Source organism: Oreochromis niloticus, linkage group LG1, assembly GCF_001858045.2.
Source record: "Oreochromis niloticus isolate F11D_XX linkage group LG1, O_niloticus_UMD_NMBU, whole genome shotgun sequence".
Classification (NCBI taxonomy): domain Eukaryota; kingdom Metazoa; phylum Chordata; class Actinopteri; order Cichliformes; family Cichlidae; genus Oreochromis; species Oreochromis niloticus.
The window spans coordinates 29,040,290-29,063,721 of NC_031965.2; the positions used below are offsets into that span (position 1 = coordinate 29,040,290).

The following is a 23,432-nucleotide window of genomic DNA, read 5'->3' on the forward strand; positions in this document are numbered from 1 at the left end:
AAAGACACCACACACCTATACACACATGCGTGCAAACTGAAGGTCATTCTTAATGGTCTCAGAAGCCTTTCCTTTCACCATCATCACAAACTCTCTTCAGCCTTGTCTGCCTTCCCACCATTCATCCAACATACCCCCTCCCTTCCCTTTAGTCCTCATTGTCTGTCAAACAAGAGATCCTTATAAATAGGCATGTGACAGCTGACAAAAGAAGGGGCATCCACAGAGGATACTGTCTCATTTTACACAAAGCTAATGGCTAAATAAAGACTACCACTTAGGAGAGTGAGAGAAAGCGGCCTCTTTGGAGGGGCGATTAAAAACTACAGCCTGTACTCTCATTTTTCATACCCCCATATTTCTCTTCTTCCTTTGTACTTCTTCCTTTCCACCCATTCCCCCTCATTTACTCTGTTGCAGAGTATACCTCATCCCAAGACACTTGTTACTTCCTATCTGAGGCCGAAGAGAAGCAAGTCAATGCCCATCCATGCAAAGCAATTCCCTTGATGAAACAGAAAAGTTCTGTTGCTATTCTTCAATATGCATGTATGTCCATGTACTCTACAGCAAGCAGATGCATCAAGGATACCAATATTCTTATTTTTTTAAATTGAATATACTGCATCATTAAACATGTTGACCATTTAAACACTCGCAGACAAAGAACAACACTTGTGTAATCATTTCACCATCTCTCAGGTATAGTCAGAAATGGTCAGACGTGCGTGCCTTTGTGAGACTGTGCTGTCACATCATTAGGATGATTTTGAAGGTACAAGCAGCCATGTTGGTTTAGAATAAAGACTGGAAACAGATGCCACTACAATTCACTAATTAATACTCAGGTAGGAAGTAAATCTTGGCATAAATGAGCAAAATTTCACAAGAGTCTTTTTTTAGCACGCTGCAGTGTGTCATTAAATCAGTCTGAGAAGAAACTCAACTTCTGCATCTTCGCTTGTCTCTGGTTTCAGTCTTTAGAATATCTAGTATGTGACAGACACTATGACCAATGTGTTTTTTTTAATCAAAATAGTCTTACTGATAAGAAAAAGTAAACTATTAACAAACTTTCTACAATATTTACAGACATAGAGATCACAATTCTCTCACAGTGTACCAAATGAAAATTCTGAGTCTTCAGCAAACTTAACTATCTTAACTAACTAACTTGACCATAGCCCTTAAAAGTAACCAGGGATACCTACTTGCTAGGAGCACATTCACAGTCCGGCTCATCAGCGCTCCAAGGCTGCTACCAGTCACACAGCTGTAAGCCCCCGCCACACCATGGGGAGACTGGCCATTTCTAGACGTTGGCATCAGGAGAACGGATCCATTAACCAAATACTGAAGGTAGTCATTCCCCTCTGGAAGTAGTGGCTGTCCATCCTTTAGCCAGGAGACATTGAAGGGTGTATCACTGGCCCCCAGATTGCAGTCCAGCAAGAGGGGCAAACCTGGCTCCAACACTACATGGCTGGGTCCAGCGCCGCAGCTCAGCTCCACGGAAACCAGCTTTTCTATGCAGAACAAAGGAAGAAAAGGTTGTTAACTTTGCTCTGTACTTTTAGTTAAGCTAAATGTGTTTTTATTCTAATAAATAAATGGCATTCTTGTATTTTTAGCTACAAACTTTAACATATTGCTCTGTGAACATCATCACAGCTGTGCTATAAACAACATTAACCATGCTCACATCTGATTAGTTTTCCTTTCTAAAAAGGCAAAGTCGTTTTATAGCATAGTCCAACACCATAACTTAAAGAGTTGATAGCACTGGCAGCACAGATGGAGTAGGGTAGTGCATACCAGAAGTAGGGTGCTTTGGGGACAGAGAGAAGCCCAGAGGAGGAGGGGGAGAAACTCTGCAACTGAAATGGGCGCATAGGGCATGAAGGGATTTGTATGTCAGCAGCAGGACATTAAAGTCAGTGAGAGAGGGGAAGTCCTGCAGTGCGAGGTCAGAGTGAGCAGCTGAATGCTGTATAAACTGCAGTCAAAGGAATGTTAAATGATCACAAATTTTCCGTGCAAAAGAAATTGTCATAAAACAATGATTTCATGTGAAAGATTACATACTTATCAGAGAAAATCTTCAGATAATGGTGAAAGTAAATAAATATTCTCATAGAACATTTTCCCCCCTCCATTGTGCATCAGCATGGTTTACTTTATGGCCTTTCTTTATTGCCTCACCCCACCACCACCAGCACCAACCACTCACCCAGCACACCCCCTCATTATAGAGAAAGGAGGGGAGAAGGTAGGCACAATAACCTGTCCTCTGAAATACTTGTATAAATAACAAGATCAAGACAAAAAAAAACAAACAAAAAAAAAAACAGAAAAGCTATCGAAGGAGAAAAAAGAATTTAAGAGACGAAGGTCAAGAGATCTGGAGATTCAAGGAATATCAGCTTTTGCAAGAAATTATAACACATAATTATCATTTATGAGGTAGACGGAGTGCATTAGAAACATACAGAGAAAACCTAAAAAAGCAAGGGTCAATAATGCTGAAACACATTGCTTCCATGAAGAAGTAGCAAGATGACATGTCTTCAGTAGAGCAATACTGCACAGCATTTAGTGGAGCAAGTGAAACCTCCATATCAAAAATGGTCACATTTAAACATGTTTTGTTCTTTTTTTTAATTGCTTGTTTTTATCGTCCCTGTATCAGTAAATAATTGAAAAGAAAAGAGAACATACATATTCACAAACCAACCACAAAAAAGTAAACAGCATTCATCATCTTGCTACAGGAGCACCTGTCAGGCTGTATTGGAAGTTGATGGGTTGGAAGCAGGAAAAATGGACAAGCAGAAGGATCTGAGAGACTTCCCTAAGGACTAGATTGTGATGGCCAGGTCACTAGGTTGACTGTTGCATACTGGTTTACTAGGGCTGCAGTACTTGTTGATCACTAAAAATGTGACAGACATTTTAAGTTTAACAATTTTATTGCTGCATGTAATTACATTTTTCATGTCATCCATTCTTTCAGTCGATATCACATAACCCTATGATGGAAGACGTATATACAGCTGAGAGACAAAGGGACCAAACGCCACAAGTGCATACAGGTCTTTGTCTGGGTGTTAGGTAAAATGTTGGCAAATTAAACAGTGGGTTAGTCCCACAGAGCTTAAATCTGGGACTCTCCACCATTTGACCCTAGAACTGAAGAAGCTTCTTGGATGCGAGGTGAAACGTCTTCAAACAACTTAAAGAAGTCTAGACGCTTTTCTTTCCAAGCTCCTTAGACTGGCAAATTAAACATTTTTCCATTTAACAAAAATAAAGATTTAAGAGTCAGTAACTGAAAAATATGACAAATTTGTGAGATGTCATATTTTGAACAATATGAATATATAAAATGAAGAATAAATAAATAAATATTGAAACATTAATTTTGAATCATGGCTATAAATAATTTAATATCCAAAGGGTTGCTTGATGAAGTGTCTCCATGACATGATGGTGCTCACCCGTGCTCACTTTGTCTTTTTATCATTGGAAGATTGTTGTCTGCACGGAAGAGCAGACAACACATTGTTGTCTGCTCTTCCATCTATTTTTTAGACTTTAAGCATTTTTATAGTGTTTTTTATGGTTATTTCAGTAACTTGATCGATAATCAGCAGACACTCAGCCACTTGGGAAGAGTTTAAAAAATTGCCTGACTGTTAAAGTACATAACATTCCCAAAAATGCATAAATAAAACAAAAGTAGCATGCACACACTAAACATCAGCAAATGTGTGCACTGTGAACACAGTGCCTTAGGCAATGTTAATGCAAAGTTTGATCAAGACTCATCCACTTCTCTATCAGAAGATGGGCACCATACAAACATACATACATATATTGTGATCACTACAGTACAATGGCTACTTTTATTTGAGTCATTCTCTTTTGAATGGCAAATGGTAAATGGACTGGTTCTTATATAGCACTTTCCTACTCTATCTGAGCACTCAAAGTGTTTTACACAACTTGCCGCATTCACTGATTTACACCTATTAACACAAGCATTTTTTCTAAGCTCTGTCTATGTAAGTGCTTTCAGACTAGCAAATGAATATATAAATGAATGCTATAAATAAATATTTATGTTTAAATTTTCATCCAGACATTATATGACTTAATGTATGTCTTGATGTAATTTCATATAATTTAAACATCCTCTCTGCAGATCTTATTACCACGCTTTGTGAATTCATCTTAAAAGACTCTCTCGCTCACTCACACACAGTCAGGTTTCTTTCAGCTTGTCTTTCTCTGCTGTTGGATTAATTAAGTTAATGGGAGATGGAATTTTTTCCTTGATTAAATGAGGCCTGACCCCCCATAGACACTTCCTGATGAAGAGGCTGGGTAATGCTGAGAAAGGTTGTTGCACAGCACTCTGATACACACACATCTGCCATTGAGACGACATTAACATGCATGCACAACCATGCTCCCAAAACACATGCAGGCATCACATGCAAACAACTCGAAAAGATCAACATATTGTTGTGGGAACAGAAACACTCACATGTGTTCACGTCAGCATGCACAGTCACAGATCACCTCCGTGGCCCCTTGCTTTCCCTCTCCCATTTCAACTAATTAGGTCTCATTAAGTCATTAAAATGTTAGCAACCATTTCCCAGCTCACTGCCAGTGGTTTCACTTGGTGCAAGGTGAGGATGTTTCAGATATAGATATTCGGATATTACCCCTAAAAAATGGAGTTGAGATATGATGAGGAATATGCAAGAAAGAAAGGAACTTCATTTTAAAAATTTTTAGCTATCTTTACCATTTTAAAACATTTTGTATCATAAAATTATTTCAATAGCTGCCTAATCTCGAAAGGTAGCTGTAGCAATTTCATAACAAAGAATTTGCATGACCTACTATCCTTTAAAGAAGAAGGAACAGTAAGCAGTTATTCTATATTTCAAAAAAATTATATTTCATATGGGAATAAAACAACACAATTGCACTAGAAACCTCAGCATGCCCTAGATATGTGCCCATGTGTCATAAACGCAGACACACTAACATGTATTTGCCCCACAACACACTCACACATGTATGCGCTCCTGCTCAGTAACTCAGTAACTGTGTGTGTCTCATGAGGATACAATGTAGTGAAGAGGGGGGGGATCTGTGAAGTGGCCATTCTGCCATTTTACTGTACAAGTGGGAGCTGTTGGAAAGGACAGGGTGCACTCTGGGATATAGTAGCGGCTGTGCAGTCTCGCTGAGCTGTAGTGAATGGATTGTGATGGCAACAAGCCAAGATGTTCATAGCTAAATGGAGAGAGGACAACAGTTTGAGAGGGAATGAAACTGAGACAGATAAATGAGACAAACGGTGAAAAGAAATAGTGATGCAAACTATTGACCATAAATGATACACTGCCCTTTTGACACCACATCTGAATTTTGTATGCCTTTTTAATTGCAACAGCAAGATACTGTAATTTGGATAATGTGACATAAAGTTAGATGTGTCGCTACGATAAACAGAGAAAGTGATAGGCTAAAGGCTGATTTGTAATCCTGTTAAGAATCAGATGCACAAAGAAGAAGGAAGAGAAACGAGAGACACACTGACAAAGACTATCATTCAGTGAGAGAAAAAGAAATAAAAGGCAGAGGAAATGGAGACGTTAGAAGGTCAGTCCACAGTATTTATCCCACTGGTCCATTTCTGTTAATGGATCACCTATTCACAAAATGTTTGGAAGAACAGAAGGAGAAAGCAGGAAAGCAGCAGGGGGAGGACAGTGACCCAACACTCGGAATATTTCACTCAGCCCAGCTCACTGTCAACAGAGACTGGACACCCAATGACCCTGAGGCCACAGCTCAGGTTTCCACAGCTTCTAAATTCAAGCTACACAATACCCAAGGCTGTTCAGGAACTCAGAGATACCAACAAAGAGACTGGAATTAAAATGAACAAAATAATGCTGCATGTAAGGAATGCCCATATCCAAACACCTGTTATATTGCGCTTGTCTTTATGGAATAGTAACAAACACTAAGCTCTATGTACAGGTCTTTGATTTGGTGTTCAGCCAATAAACAATAACTTTCAAGAAAATTATGATTACATAATTATTAAATAAATAAATAAATTTGCACTGTAGCATTAATTCATTCATTCTTTTACTTGTAAGATGTGAGCAGGCTTAATGTAAACAGATTTTCTGATTTTGTCCAGCCATCCATTCATTTTCTTTTCCTTATCCGGGGCTGGGTATCAGGGGCAGCAGCCTATGCAAGGATCCCCAGGCTTCTCTCAGCCGCCTCCTCCAGCTTATACAGCGGAACACAGAGGCATTCCCAGGCCAGTGAGAGATATAATCTCTCCAGCGTGTCCTCGGTTTTCATCTGGAGGGACATCCCCAAAACACCTCACACAGGAGGCATCTTTGCCAGATGCCTAAACTGGCTCATTTCCATGTGGGGGAGTAGTGGCTCTATGCTGAGCCCCTCTCACTTGTCTGAACTCCTCACCCTATGTCTAAAGGCCAGCCGGTAGGGATGTAGATGAATGAAAGAAATTAGCAACAGGTGAACTAGAGGCGTACCTCAAAAACAGGAATGGTTTTATATATGGAGGCCACTGACATTTTCCCCTCCTCATTCTTTCTGGGGTTTTTTTGTTTTGTTTTGTTTTGTTTTTTAGCCTAGGGTGCAAAGAAAATGATAAAATCAAAAGAATTCAGTGACATCATGAAAAAATTACAAGTGAGATTCCTGACATAAAATCTTTAAAGGGACTTCAACACATCTGGGGATCTAAGAACTCATAAACTTAAACCTTAAAGTCACACGGACTAAAAGTCTTTAGTAACCATAGACAGTAACTGTAACCAGCTTAAGAATGAAGTCATAGATCATGTGTCCATATGGACTGAGGCACTTGCTGGAGTGCATTTCCAGAGTAGCAGTCCTTTCACAATCTGCCGAAATGACTGAGATTATAAAACAGTATTGGTTGGAGCTACTTAGTTTTGCAAAGTCTTTCCCTGAAACTAACCCCGAAAATCTTTTGTTCCACTTCCAAAGTGCAGTGGGGTAATTCAAATATGTCAAAAATGTCATTCAAGGCCTTTTTTAATTTTTAATCAGATCGATCAGTATTTTCCCATACTTATGTGCCTGACATTTTAGAATCTGGTATAAAAATCTTCTTAAGATTGCATGAATCTTTCAGTGAACATCTGAATATTTTAAATGACTGCATTTACTGTTTTCAGACACATTCTCAGCCCAATAATACTTTATTTCAATATAATGGAAAATGAAAAAGTGAAGCTTCTTCTTCATCATCAATCAAACACAACAAAAATGTTATTTCAATGTTGGTTTTAAAAATAAGTCTAACCTGAAGTCATCAGGAATAAAGACAATATTAGGGCATCACTTAAAATAATAAAACTTTACTATTCTTACTACTCATGATTTATATTTGGGTAAATTGTCTGGTGTACTAATGTTATATTTTCTCAAATGGTCTTCTTACAGAGATCAATTTTTTCAGAGGCAAGACGTGGATGACAGAGACAAATGATGTGCTTCCAGCACAGGTTCCATCCAATCGTGGCTCAAGAGTTGGGAGTTCGCCTTGTTAATCGGAAGGTTGCCGGTTCGAGCCCCGGCTCGGACAGTCTCGGTCGTTGTGTCCTTGGGCAAGACACTTCACCCGTTGCCTACTGGTGGTGGTCAGAGGGCCCGGTGGCGCCAGTGTCCGGCAGCCTCGCCTCTGTCAGTGCGCCCCAGGGTGGCTGTGGCTACAACGTAGCTTGCCATCACCAGTGTGTGAATGTGTGTGTGAATGGGTGAATGACTGGATATGTAAAGCGCTTTGGGGTCCTTAGGGACTAGAAAGCGCTATATAAATACAGGCCATTTACCATTTACCAAGGCAGAGAGCTTTAAAAAAGATGCTTTCCCATTTGGCACCTTCCACTGAAGAAATGTGCCAATAAAAGAAACATAGGCGGAAGGATATCCTCCCATGCATCCAACATCACCTCCCAGTGATGCAAGACAAACTCGGAAGGCCATACAAACACGCAGGGTGTCTGCAGTGAGGGCTCAGCAATGGAGTAATGTGACCACTGATGAAGTCAAGAAAATACCAGAAACCCGTCAGCCGATACCACCACCAAAAAAAGAAACTTGAGAAAGGCAGAAAGGGGAGTATTACCTGTTAACCCTGGACAAAAGCAGACATAAAAAGGTTCCATAGAAAGACAGTAAAAGTTAAACCAATACGACAACAAACCGCTCAGGGTACAGCCTTGAGCAGGTCAGTTTTTGGAGCACCAGATATACCTGCTGAAAACCTATACCACCATTTTTCACATCCTGTCCATAGCATAAGATCTAGACATTTGCACGTTAAATCCTCAGAACTAAGGCCCTACTGTTCCAGCTGTTATCATCACTAGCATCAAGGACTCTGCTAAAAACGTTTTAGAAGAATAAAATGCAACTAAGCTCCGCAGCTTCTTGAGAAATGCAGTTTATTGTGGTAAGATTATTGGTACTGCCATTATCTGCTGTATTGTATGGTGCAATTTGGGGTTTAAAATTTGCCCTTCTTAAAAACATGCTTTGTGTCTTTGTAATGTTAGCTGATGTCCATCCATGGATGTGCCTGAGAAAGAGGCAGACAGGAGCAGCTAGGATTTAGCTTAAATACTTGAAATTATGTTGATTTATCTTAATGCATGCTCAACTGGCCAAGTAAGGAAATCACAGAATTCTCTGAAGACGTCACTTGGATCGTGTTTCGTCCAAGTGACTTCTGATGAATTCACTTGGATGAGTGATCAAATCTTTCTCACGCTGAAAATGAAATGTCCAGACAAAGAGAATTAACTTAAACTGTAAACTGTAGTTTGATCTTAGCTAGAATTACTTAGCTTACTTTAATTCTGAAACTGTGTAGAAGTCCATTTCAGGCACTGCCTAACTAACCATTTGTCTCAGAGGGAGAGAAGCTGAAATTTGTGGCATTTATTAAGAATATTTTCATTACTTTAGTTGCTCTCAGAAAACTCTTGTTGGTATTTTTATAGAGCTGTTGTGTTTCAGTTAAACCCACCAGACACGACTGAACTGAAAACAAGGGCAAACTTTATATCAGAAGATGTGCAGCTGTGTGACTTTCTTTCACACATTAGTCTGACTTAGAATTATTGTTTTAAAACACCAGTCACACAAACAAAACAATGCACGGAGGCAGCAATATGTTGTTGTTTTTTCAGTGGAGTCTGGTGGTTTTGATCAAAAGAATTGCTTCAGTTTCTCTTCACAAAATCTGTTCAACAGCAGACCTGAAAACACTTGAAATACACCCTATAGTTAAACATGATTTTTGTTAGGCAAAATATATTTTACTGCTGGTCATTCGCAGCAGTACAGTGTTAGCAAATTGTTATAATGCTATGCTAAGCAATGTCACAGGACAATGGGGCAGGACTATGGTTTCTAAATGAAAGAGACAGAGAGAGCAGATTCAAACAAATCAAATGATAATATTCAAATGAATCAGATCATCAACTGTCACTGGTTTGCACCTGTGTCAGGGGATCAGCAGTTAAAGTTTCCATGGTGATGGCATTCAGTGTGTGCACTGTAACCGACTGTCTCGAAAATGGGCTTGGCACTCACAAAATGCCTTATAAAATCCAAACTGTCTATTGTATCCACCTGCTTTAAAGCTGCCATATTTAGCTGTGATTTTTTTTAATAAAAAAAATGTACTCAGGTGTGCTATGAAAAAAATAAGTTGTTTCTTCTTTTCTCCAAAAGTTATTGCTCAAATTATTACGCAAGTATATGGAGAACTTAAATTCCACTCCTCCTACTCAAATTTTCTGTATCCAAAAATGTACATCTATTGGCTTTTAGAGAAACCACGTCTGAAAGAAAACAATTTTTTCCAATGATTTGTGGGTAAAATTATGGTCATAAAGTATAAATTTTCACCTCACCGACAGGTTAAAGAGAAATTTTTCATTTGAATATGTCTGCTTCTGCCATTCTGTTTATTAATTAGTCCACAAATAGCTATCTCATCCACTTGAATGGAGAGGGATTTATTTTTTTGGCAACAATTTGAAAATAATTTACACGTGTCTGAAAAAGTAAGTCATCCCACCCCCGAGCCAATCAGTTTGGTGCAAGAATTATGTCTCTGTGTCAAGCAATGTGGGAGGATAATAATAATATTAATAATGCCTTATATATGTTTGTATGTTCCCTGTCTCCTGCAAGATGAGTGCACCATCTTGATGAAACTTTGTATAAACATTGCCTATGGCACTGTGATAGTCAACATCTAAACTCATACAAATATTTTATCCAAACTCCATAATCATAAATATTTCTTCATTTGAAATTTCAGTTGAGCGCAGAATGGAATGTCACATTACAAGGTGTGTCACAACATAATGAATTAGCCTCACACTATAATGTTTGTATGGTTGTATGTTCCCTGTTTCCCACGTGTAGCATGGGGGTTTTCTAGTATTAACAAGGAATTTAACCAACACCAGAAAAGTTGCAGAAAAGGCATCCATGATTTAAAAGTCACAGAAATGACAGAAATCTCTTCAAATGTACTTTCAAAGTATGACTGGAGAACTTGTTGACTTTTTGAACATCACATTCCCAGCTGTCACTATGCATGTTATTAATGTGTGCTTTGGGGGCACCATGCAGTTGGAATGTTAGTGGATTGTGGTTTTATAGCAAGATTGCCTGACTTTTGCAGAAGTGTGACAGTTAATGTTGATTTGTGACAAACTCCCTTTTTGTCAGACTACAAAACAAATGGTACCTTGAGCCTCAGGAGCTATGAGTTGTAGAAAACATGGAATCTGCAGTTTGTTGAGCAAAGAGATCTTACAGATTTTTATGCTCTGGCTGTCTACATTCTAGTAGGAAGAAAGCAGGAAAGCTTGAGGCACTCCATGTGCCTCCCCTCTTAGATAACACAAGGTTAAAGTTGTTGTGCTGTGCTGCAGAATATATTTCAAGTTGCAAAATTCCTCATGCCTGTATTTCTCATGCCACTTACACTTTTGTGGTGAATACCCCAATAGAGTAAAAGTTTATTTTAAGAGATTATGACACTCACAAACTGTTTCTACCTTCAAGGATCCCCAGTACATTTCAGGAATTTAAAAGATATTTTGAATTTCAGGAGTGTTTGAAGGATAAATTTGAGGAGTTTTTCACTTGGAGCTCCATTGAAGAAGTACAAGACAAACCCACACTAGAAGTTCTAATAACCACTAATGAGGACTTCAAGAAGAAAGATAATGGCATTTTCATTTGTGTGCCCATGTGGTTCACGAGAAACCTTTGGTGGTTGAAAGCTGTTGTCTTCGATAAAAAACTTGAGGGTTGGAATTATTTAAAATCGTAAATGACTGCCTAAAATTGTAAAAATCCAACAAATCCTTGTATGTTATTGATGTACTTACATTTCTTAATTTCCATTAATTTCCACTTTTAAAAGACATTTCCTGGCATTTTGTGGTTATTTTATCCCTGCCTTTAATGTGTTTTGAGATCAAATTCATCAGCAAGGTCAAATTTCTTTTGACATTTTTATTTTTACTCAGAAAAAGACTAATAAAATTTGTTCTTTACATTTTTAGGGCAGTGCTTATTTATAAATCACTTAAAGGTTTGCTGACTTTGCCTTTAGGCCTTTCTACCATCATGTTTGCTGTTGGAGGATTCAGAATCCTTTCAGTGCAATGTCTCTCTCTTACATCACTGCTATAACCTAACCTGGCAGTGAACCTCTGAATTATTATCTTTCAACGTTCCGTCAAAGACATTAAGCAATAGAAAGAACCCAATAACACTGGAACCTCACACACACACGCACATGTGCGCACACAGAGAGAGAGAGAGAAGAGAGTGAGAGAGAGTTTCACAATACCAAAAAACCCACAGAAAGCCAAGTCAACAAAATATAATTTCACTGTATTATTTAATTCATGACATCAAAGCCGTGATGATGGGAAGCAATAAAAAATCCAGCATATGAAGAATGAGATACGAAGAATGAGAGTATATGAAACCCACAATTTCAAAATGAAATGAAGGACTAAACTAGTGCCCATAAAGGGGCATGTTAGGAAGTCACTCACTGCTTTCTCACTGAAGATCAGTCACTGTCATCTCAGAGTCCTGTTGCCTAGGTAACTCTCTAAAGTACTTGCCACACTCTTATATGTCAGTCAGCGGCGTCTTTGGCTCTGATTGGTAGTTGCTTCAGTTGCCTGCCTCGAAGTTGAGAGAAGTTTTACCCACTTTTCTTCACCAGACGTTATTTCAGCTTTGAGAATAAAGTGACACAGAGCAGCTAAATAGGATTTAAGACACTTTTTGTGAAGACAGACGACCACAGCACACAAAAACAACGATAGCCACTTGTCTTTGTACCAAACTCCAGTAGATAATTGATATGATTGGTTGGTGATGTTTATATGTAATGTGCAACTGGTTAGTACTTGTGTTGGAAACCCAATACAAGGTAATGATTTGTAGGACATTACTGTGCACTGAATAATAAATACAGACTGAGTGCACTGGGAACCTGGTCTAATAACAATAACACTGAGCAGGCTTCAGTGAGTAGAACTAAGTATGTGTGTTTGTGTGGTAAGCCTGGATGGCTGAACCCAAACCTCAAACCAAGCTGGTTTTCCTTTACACTACTGTTTAGTTTCAGTGGTACCTTATTTTGCCAATTCAATTAACTTCCATCAATAGATACGAGGTACAAACAATACCCCCACCACTTGCTTTGTTTGTGGAGAAAAAATATCCAGCATATGAAGAAATCAATATTTCGAAGCCGCAGCTGAGATCATCTGAGCGGAGAAGCAGCCAGATAAACCCTGCAGGGAGACAGACATTCTCAGGTTTCAGTGTGCAAGTAGAAATGCTTGTGTAATAGCAAAAAACAGAAAATCTCACTGACAGATGCGCTTTAGCACTGTCTAAATATTTAGGCTTTTATTTTGTATGGTGTAATTCGAAAAAACTGCTTTGACTATATTAGGTTTGTACTGTGAAAATAGACTGCATCTGGATCATGGTGTACAATCCATTGTCTTTGAGACCGCTCATGTGCTTGTTTGTCAAATTGAAACTATTTATTAGGTAAGCAATTGTACGTATAGAGGGCTCAGTATTTCACTGAACCCATAGTGAGGTCACGAGTCACTCAGCAATGTGAACAGCTGCCGTGTCAAGTGTTAACTGTTCCAGCTGTGTTTCCTCCCAAGACGATACACTAAAGTTCTTCTCACACCCAATCATGGGCACAGATACATGGCCACTTCACTGTTGGAAAGCAGATACAGTGAATTAAAGAATTAAGACAAGCAGACACACACAAGTCTAACTCAGTAAAGTATATTCTGATGCTCCATAGGGAACTCTGGATTTCCGATCAATTTGAATTGTATAATTATTTAACTCAAAGCCAACTATCTAAGTGGAAGACACATTAAACGGCCTCCGGGCCAATTCAAACCCAGGTTTTGTCATTACTTTAATGGCATATGTGTCACCTGTTAAATCAAGTGAGCTAAACCAGCACCTGGAAGTTGGTATGTTATGTAATGACTAATGAGTTTCTATTCAATTAATAAGATTAGTTGTTTGTGCTAAAAAACAAACACCAAGCGATGTCCTAATCAAAATACAGACTTTCTTAGTGCTTTTCTCCAATTTTATTTAAAAAAAAACACATAAAATATAATCAGAAACTTAAAAGCTGATGAGGTTTTATGATTTTTGTTTTAAAAAATCACAAAACCGTCATTTGACTTAGTAATTAATCACCTAATCATTTCAACTCTAAATGGTTTCAAAACTTCTAATTTAACACCTCTTTCTCTATTTGTCAACCTTTTTGCGCCTCATGCGGTAACTGAGGAGCACTGAAATTTTTACAAAGTGATGAGCTATGAAGCTTAACATGTATACTTTTTTAAAATAGCTTATTTAGTGCCCATCTTCTCACAACCAGTGAAACGACAATTGGCTTAATGGGAAAAGAGACAAACATGGGAGCAGAACAGAGAATAAAGGATAAAGAATGAGAGAGGGGGCGTATCGGTGCAGTCCCTCATGCCTCCTGCTCTATGTACAGTGCTCATTCATCCCATTCTGGTTTCCTCCAATCACAAAGCAGCTTTCTTGCATGTGGGGCCTCCCAGCAGCGTGGGGCCTCCACATGGCTATGTCAAGTGCCAGACCCTCTTGCATGAGTCAACAAAGCAAGCAATAAAACCAACATGGGAGTAACCCATGGGAGATCCAAGTCGGAATCTATTTATTCACACAGCAGCCAGTAAACTTACAGGAGAGGACTTCATGGTAACATTCGTGGTGATGGTATGAAAACAGACTAAATGCAGACACGAGATGATACACCTGCAAGGTAGTTAAAAAAAAACCACAACCACAAAAACACTAACTCTTTCCTTGATGCTTCTTTTTCAAGTGAAGTACATGTTACATTAAAATGCTCATGCACAAGGATCAGGGTTGAGCATCTCACACTATGTCATGATGATGAATGAGACTGTTATGTGGCACTACCTGGTACACGCACTGAAGAAGGACAGACTGCACTGAGCAAGCTTCACAGATTATGCTCGCACCAGGATTCTCAGTAATGACATCTCCATCACAGAAGAGATGTGCTGTGATCTTTAAATAATATAGTGCATTTGAATGAGAACTAAAGGGTGTGCGTACTCAATATGAATTCACAAATGACTGTTCAAGAGATTCCTAAATGTATGCTCTCTATTGTGTGATGGCAGAATATATTACTGAGTAATCTAGGAACTAAAGTTCAGCCCTGCTTTGAATTTCTAGTGGAGCTTTTCCCACCGTGGTATGCACTCAGTATCACTATAACTCTACAGATAAACCCGCATCTTCCCACCTACATGGCCACCTTTAGTGTAACTCCTCCACTCTCATGTGACCAAGCATACAGCCGGGAGGAATGGAAGGAATGTGAATGCAGGTTGGTTAATCAAGTGAGCACAACAGGACCACTGACACTGTCATAAAAATGAGCACAGGAATAAAAAGAAGCTTGCCAGTGTGATAAGTAGAACTACAGTCTTAGTGGTCATCACTTAGTGTGGCTAAGGGTTCAAGTTTGCGCAACACCTTAAGTCACTTACTTTGACCTGAGTAGCTCGTATTCCATTATGTATATCAATTACACTATGAGGTAAACCTCAGTGACCTAGTAAGCTAACAGGATAAAATTACCAGTTCTATATATCATTGCAGTAAAGTCTCTATATTAACAGGTAACAGTGTTGCTGGACAACAAATCAGAAAGAGCCTGATTCACTTAGATTTGATTTCCCTATGTAACGGAGGTAAAACTCACTGGAAAAGCTTGTATAAGAGAAAATTACTTTGGGCTCTTCACGATATACATTTTACAAGCTGGAAGTTGTGAATTTTTTTACATGACTAAATATAATAAAACAAATACTGTATGTTCTTCTTCAGATGATGAGAGAAAATATTCTGTAATCTAAATGGTTACTAAAATTAGGTTTAATCATATTGTAACGTAACCCAGAAATGGAAAAAGACAGAGAAACTATGGACACTGAATGTAAAATAATATAATTTCATCTCACACGTTGATGTCTGTTGCAGGCTCAAGATAGAGAAAGCAAATATTATTTGATCTATAAATTGTTCTTTTATAATACATATATGTATTCTTGGTGAAATTAACACCTCATTAGTTTACAAGGTCTTATTATCAGATATTTTAAGAGGTCATGCTATTCATAACTGAGCAAAAGCAAAAACAAAATACATACGCACAACAACAACCCAACCCAAAAGAGCAAATCATTTGAATGCATAGCAGACAAAATCAAGCTCAAGGCTTCCTCTCCTTTCATGCAAAGATTTCTGTGCTTAAGATTGCTTTCCTGGCAGCATGAATAGGCACACACAGGGCAGCATAAATAAAAAAAAATCAACATATTCACTACACAAATATACCCAGCTGAAACCCAGCCCAGGGCATCTTTAAATAATATGCATCCTAATTTAGCATGTGCTCTCTGGGGACGGGATCAGGATGCACACACAAATCGCAGCTGACACACCCACGCTTACACACAAGTAAGGAAGCAGGCACACCGGGTGCACTTTATGTACCTTTAGCAAACACACACACACACGCGGATACTTAATTTAACGCTAATGTATAATTAGGTAGTCTCAGCAAGCACTGCTGTCCAACATGCTTAGATTTGTACCTCTCGAGAGATCTGCATACATATATTCACAGAAATATTGAAAGAGAAAACAGACAGAAGAGTGAGTTCAATAAATACTGTAAACCAGAACATTTGTCCTTAAAGTACTATTTTACATAATTTACAATTAAATCAGAAATTGCAACTTCATGCAATTGCATGAAGGCACAACAGTGATGTTTTAAGAAAGATTGTATATACAAGATTGTGCATGCACAGACATTTATAATAATGTTAAAGCTGTGCCACCCATGAGCAGTAACAGCGCAGCAAATTGCTAAAGTCTTTCTCCAGATGGCTTGCATGCACCTCCAAAACCAGTGCTTAATATTTTGTAGGTGCCATTATACTGCAGGTTTAACAACTGTCCCTCAGGTGTCCTTACAACAAAACAGAGGTGAATGCACTCTATATATTAAAGATGATGCTAGAGTTTAGGAGAGGCATAGGTGAACATCCCTAGGAGACCTAAAAGTGCAGGTCAGCATCGACTCCATCATAAAACAACCTTGCAGGAAATAAATCATGGGTTTCTTAAAGTTTTGTTTTTTGGAATACGTACGTTAAATCATCCACTTCAGCTAAAGTTCTGATAGAAGTTTGATACAAAAAAACTCCAGATTCAACTCAAAAGTGCGACAAATAGTGCAGTGATAAATAAAAAAATGACCTAGAACTGAAGAAAGACCTAGAGATCCTGTGTTTGTGTGTGTGCGCGCCTGTGTGTCTGACAGCCAAATCTTTGTGAGCTGCTCAACCTAACAGCAAACTCAGGATAATCTTTTAAAGAAATAATGAAACTGTCCACGTTTTTAATCTGAGTTGGCAAGAATTTTGTGTGTTGTTTCATGATACCCGTGTAAGTCGGACTGTCATGAAAAATGTCATTCAACTTTATCACAGTCAGTGATGCAACATCTGTGACAGTGATGACTTCCCTGTGCAGGAAATGGAACTTTGTGATTGGAGTTATAATGTGAATTTTATATCTAAAAAAACCCCAAAACAATCTGTACTCTGCAAACTTCATACCAGACTTCTTACTGTGAGTCAGTGCCAAGCTGAAAATCTTTCCCCTTTGTGCAACTTTACATCGGCATGATATTTAAGCTAGACAATGGACTTTGCACCACAGTACCCTGTTGCAGTGTGTGAAATAAACTGTTGACTTAAAAAAAAATTCCTCCAACCACTATTCTTAGCACTGCAGAGTCATTTAAGCAATAAGAGTTTTGCAGTTAATTTTTATCATGAAAATATTAACTTTGTAACAAGCTGCTGAGATGACTCTGTCTGACCTGAGCATATTGGTGGAATAAATCTGTTATTTGTTTTGGGGGGGGGGGGTTGAAACTGTGAAACTGACAATTCAAATGATTCCTAGAGAAATAAATCCATCATCTGTTTCAACATACGAGGTTCTTCTAAAGAGTGCTCATTCGGGTAGTCTACAGTGATTTTTGAACTAAGCCAAAAATAAGACATCTACAATGAGGAAGTGCTGGTGGGCTGGCTTGGAGCCTTCAAAGGTATGTCAAGAGCATATCAGAAATTTTTGCTTATTTGTACAGTTTTCCTTACACGACTCTCTTTGGTTGTTTTTGGGGCTCCTTTATGAGCACTAGTAAGGTCAACATTATTACTGTAGCTTTCTATGTAAGGTAACATTAGGTTAATACAGGGATGAGAAAGCTGTGGTAACTATAAAATAACCACACACATTAATTACTGCCAGTTTTGGCAAAGTCTAATAAGTGGAGATGACTGGCACTAGAAGGCCAAGTTACTGCAGCTTTTCACTGTAAACTTTAGGTCAGTGGTTCCATAACCTCAGGGTTCATATTTCTTAGTGAGTCATAAATAACCCAGGCTCTTTTATCTTCTTTGATTGAACTTATTTGTAATTAAAAATCAAGTTGTTGTAAAATAAAACAAAGAGTCTATACAAGCCTCATCAGGTTAAATGTTAACTTCACCATAATGCAGAATGTTATGTTTGATAAAAACCAAGCACAGTTTATCAACACAAACACCTCATACCATCTGTCAAGCATGGTGCCGGAGGGCTGATCATTTGAGCTTGTTCTGCAGCCACAGGACCTGTGGGCACCTAACATTCATTGAGTTAACCACAAACTTCTCTGTATACCAAAGTAATATAGAGTTAAATGTGGGACCATTTGTCCAACAACTATTACTTGGCAAATTGTTTGTTGAAAAAATTGCTCTAACCAATCAGTTTTTAAAATGTATTAATTGACATAGGGCACTGATCTGTCATAGGAGCTATGCAGTCAGTAGGAATTAACAGCTGAAACTACAGCTCCCCTCAGCTTCAATTTACAGGCTTTACAGCAAGTTTCACTTTATTGTTTAGCTGTCCAGTCAACATTTCTATTGCTTAACTTTGTTTCTACTGCTCTCATAGCATTGTTTTCAGCTGCAGCACACTCTTGGATTTGACAAGAAAGCACTAAAAACCTTGTCAGCACCAAACAGCAGACACATGGTTTGGTGAACAAAGAGGAACATTTTCTTCTTGAGTGAGTGGAAACTAAAAACTAAACTAAAAGAGACTAAAAGTTGGGCTTACATTCACCAGATGATGCAACTTCAAATGCTCCATAAATTATGTCAAATGAATTAAATCATTAAATTAATCTGACTGGGTAGTTTAACGGGTATGATACAGTACATGATATAAATACACCTTGTTTTGATTAGCCTTAAGTCTTCTAGATATACACAAAATAGTGCTTCAAAATAAAAGCCCTACAACTTTTTTGAATCTTGGAACTCATTTGAGCCAAAACTAATGAGCCACTCACAATCTACTTTGGGTGCAGCAGTTAGGAAACAATTCTCTAGCATACTTCAGCAAAATTTTAGAACATTTCTGGTCAATGTATCCAAATCAGTGATACAATTTGTACTGTGAATGTACTGTGTCTATCTCTGTGTTTACACATTTGCTTGGTATGTGCTGACTTCTGTCCTGCAGGCACACTGGCTTTCACCCATAAAAATCAGGACGAGCAGTTTAAAGAATAATAGTGATTGATATAAGAAAAGAACATGTAAAAAAAAAAATACTTTCCTGCTTAATCAAGGCTTATGCTACTCTGTTACAACTGCAGGGGACTAATGTAGGATGTCTAACTACATATGACAAAGTGGAGAAGCATTACAAAACTTGCTAGTGCAAAGATTTCCACTTAATAGGACCTGTAAAATGGTAAATTAACTCAAGTGTCATTCTTTGTCAGTGCCTAGGCTTCATTATGCCCTTTTCACTGTGTTTATATTCATCAAGTGCTTATAAAAAAGGGTAAATGCATTACAATAGTCAGATTCATTTGCTCATAAAGTCTTTCAGGACTGTAGATGTTGTTTAATTGTGTCTATTAATAACTGTGCAGTATTCTATGACTGTGAACACACAGACACACGGGCAATTTAGCTTCTTTCATTTGCTTCTGATGTGTTAAGTGAAGCTGACAGATTTGCCTTTGATCTTTAGAAAGTACAAAACAATTAATTTGTACATGCAGACATGGCCCTTGCCCTCAAATATACCCCATTAGCTCCTGTCATTCTATCCATGGCCCAGAATTAACCCTAACCTCTGTTCAGGAACAACCTCAGGTCCCATAAACACCAGCATCTGCAACAGTAATGTATACAGTAATGTACTTCCTAAACCTAGCAAAATTCACACAGAGGGGAAAATGACTGAGTTGTTTACTTATCTTGATAACAAAAAGTATAATTATTTGGTAATAACACATAATAAGCAACCTTTTAAAGCATGTTAGTTACATGATAATTATAATTGTGGGATTTGATGACAAATGTTAAATATCACAGTGGATCTTTGAATGTGAGTTTTTTTGATGCATTTTTTAAAACTTGCAAATGTATGATTTTATTGAAATGTTTTAACTGCCTAATCCCAAAATGTCCAAACTCAAAATTTTGCTGATCTCACTGTACAAATAAATCAACCTTTTCCCAACTCTTATCATGCATAACCTCCACACCAATCAGTATTTACTTGCAAAAGATTTCATCATCTCACTGTGACTGCCCACAAGTGTGGCACTCACTCTCTTGTCAAGAAGATCTCAACAGAAGTTATTCGTTATTCTGTATATTCTGGAATCTTCAAGGCTTGGTCATCTATCTCTATATCATTTGTACCCTCTGACCTCTTACAGCTATATCAGATGGAAGTCAAGGAGGCACACCTCTAAGTTGCCTGCTTCTTAAGGCCATCGTATACATAATTGAAGAATGAGTAATGGACCTTATGTGTTGAAACTACAGTATCAAAGAGGCAAGTGATGTCTGCCTGGACACAAGCATGGTTCTCATATACATGCATTCCATTACACTTGACTTTTCGCTGCCACACCAATCCACCAAGCACAAAACTGCCTTATTTCTCATCACTGTTGGTAGCAATCACTGCAGGCCATAACATACCACAGCAGCAGCAGGAAACCTTTCTGCAACTCCCACCAAAGGATAAACTACACAAGCTGTTCAATGAGACTAAAGTAAAGAAAGAGGCATAGTTTTCATGTAAGTTTACGGTGATATTAATAGCTTGTGTATTAGTGCCAGTTTCCAGATGGAATTTTACGGTGGATCAAAAGACCCCAACACGGAGACTGAATGCACCCTCAAAGCATAACAGAGCCTCCACTGTGTTTTGCACGGTGATGATTGTAGACACTTACTGCTACACCTCTCTCCTGACCTCTTCTGTACATATTCATGATGATGACTTGAACCAAAGTTTTTCCTCCCTAACACCTGTTACCAACGATTTTCATATGAGTTCTTCTATAATTTGGGATGCTTCAGCCTTTTCTCCTTTTTTTCTCTTTCACAGCATCCACAATATGCTGAGATATGCCAATTTTGTGGCAAATAACACTTTCAGAATCACTTTGCTGTTGCAAAAATACAATTTTCTGCCTGTCAATCCATGTTGTCTTTGGCATTTTTATAGATTTGACTAATTGTAAAATTTCTTTCACATGCCACTCTAACTTGCTCCCAAAATGTTTAATCTGTCCACACTGCCATGCACATACATACATGGCAGGAGTTACATACTTTCTCATGTCTGACTAGGAGTTACAGTACCCACTGATTTCCAATCCTCTGCCAGAATTTCACTTTCTAGGTCTCTGCTCCATGTGTTTATCTTATAATCCAAACTCTCTGATGAACAAGATGGAAACAGATTATGAAATTCTGATATGATGCTCTTCTTGAGCTGAATGTTGCCTCAGTGATTTCATACAGAAATGTTCTTACATGTTAAACAGTCATCAGACAAAAATCAGAAAGTTGGGCTTTGGAATAAAAGGTTTTAAGGAAATCAAATGTTCTATCTTTTTTTGTTTCCTGACCACTGGTAAGCATTTTACTCTATAAGAGCCACTCGTGTTCTGCGCTGGTCTTTTGTCATGTAAATCCGGTGACCAGACAGTCTCTCACCGACTCATCGCCACCACTGTTAGCATTTTCCTCTTCAACCAGTCACAGCAGTTCTTAGGAAATAAACTTTTTGCTGTACAGCTATCATATTCATCATGATGCATCCATCTTTAGATTTATATAGATCATACAGCAATCTATAAATATGTAGAACACTTTTGATGATGTTACACTGTCTTCAAAAACCTCTCCCTCAACTTTTCTGAGCCATGCAGAGGGGAAAACCATAACGTCCCTTGCGCACATCAGTGTACCGTAACAGAAAAAGTTATCCCCCCCCCAGCAGCAGAACATATAATAGTGGTGTGCTGCAGGGCATATTTGTATTTCTGAACGAACAAGCCCATCACACATGTTATTATTGTGAGTCCGATTCCCTGGTTTGGATCCCAAACTTCCCACGGTCGCTTCAAAGCCCCTGGCCGCCCTGTGGCAACATTCAACAACACTGTGGCTACTCCTTGGGCAATGTGCTGCAACTTCCCATCGCCAAAGCTTTCCAGCGCGTCCTGAGAGAGATACCAATGAAGTACCCTAACAAAACACCCCTACACCGTGGGGATTAGAGAGGCCAAATGAGGTGAACACTGAATACGGACGGGATATTGCACAAACTGTGCAAGGTGCAGATTCACCCAGTAGCTCATATCTGTTATCGCAGTCTACTTATGTTCTGAGTAACTGCACTTCAGTGTAATACGAGAGGTCCGCTGGCTCACACATGCACCCTACAAGAAAAAAAAAAAAGAAAGAAGATTTAAGTGAGCGCTTTACCTTGCTTGGATGGACCACAAAACAGCGAAAGAAGACAGAACAGCCAAATTGTACTCTCCACCGCCATGTACAGCCTTTGATTTCCACCAGTGGGGTAGCAGCTTGAGTCTATACAACAGCTATACCGTTATAGCGACATTCATATGCTGGAATCCGCTATTGTCTCCGCCGGTGCGTAAAGGAGTCTCTGAGAATGTTTAGGGTTCTTTGGTTAACAGTCTCCCTGGTTTTCCTAACAATAAGGTTGCATTAGTCGGGGGAGAGCCGTCGTGTCTCTCGGCGCTTCAACGCCATGTTGCGAACGAATGTTAAGTGTGTGTTGGCTGCGGGTCCTAACACAGCACACACACACACACGTGCGCGCACTTTCACGCACACGCACGTTCACCAGACACTGGCTGGCTGGTCGTCGCTGGAGTCCTGAAAAGCTGTCGGTGATTCTAACACACCCTTACTTCGTCCTTTTTTCAGCCCCATGCTTTCCACTAAGACTTTATTGGTCCGGAGCGAATGCGTTGTGAAAAGCACCTGAAACATCAAATCTTTCGAAATACATGTTTATTCCAGGCGTCCCCTCTCTCTCTCTCTCTCTCTCTCTCTCCCTCTTTCTGTCTAAAATGATGAATTCGTTAGAGTAATGCCACAATCTCTGCAAGAGAAACACCAAGTGTGGAGAATGGTCTGGCTAAGTGGTTATCTGTAATGACTGCTAATGCGTTGCCCTGAATGAACCCGATGTTGGAGGCACTTGGGATGTTTATGTGGGCTCATACA

The 23,432-nt window shown here is 38.8% G+C and overlaps 1 protein-coding gene across 2 annotated transcripts in view; it reads right to left on the reverse strand.

Moving 5' to 3' along the window:
* The window catches only part of igdcc4 (immunoglobulin superfamily, DCC subclass, member 4), a 55,646-nt gene extending 32,417 nt beyond the window's left edge, over positions 1-23,229 (reverse strand). The window contains exons 1-2 of one of the 2 annotated variants that reach the window (XM_005447874.4): positions 22,659-23,229; positions 1,212-1,526 (exon numbers count right to left, since the gene is read on the reverse strand). In XM_005447874.4, coding sequence (XP_005447931.2) covers positions 1,212-1,526; positions 22,659-22,725 — 382 coding nt within the window. In that variant the 5' untranslated portion in view covers positions 22,726-23,229. The remainder of the gene's footprint in view (positions 1-1,211; positions 1,527-22,658) is intronic. The other variant, XM_025907363.1, reaches the window with a different exon arrangement.
* Between the last annotated feature and the right edge of the window lie 203 nt (positions 23,230-23,432).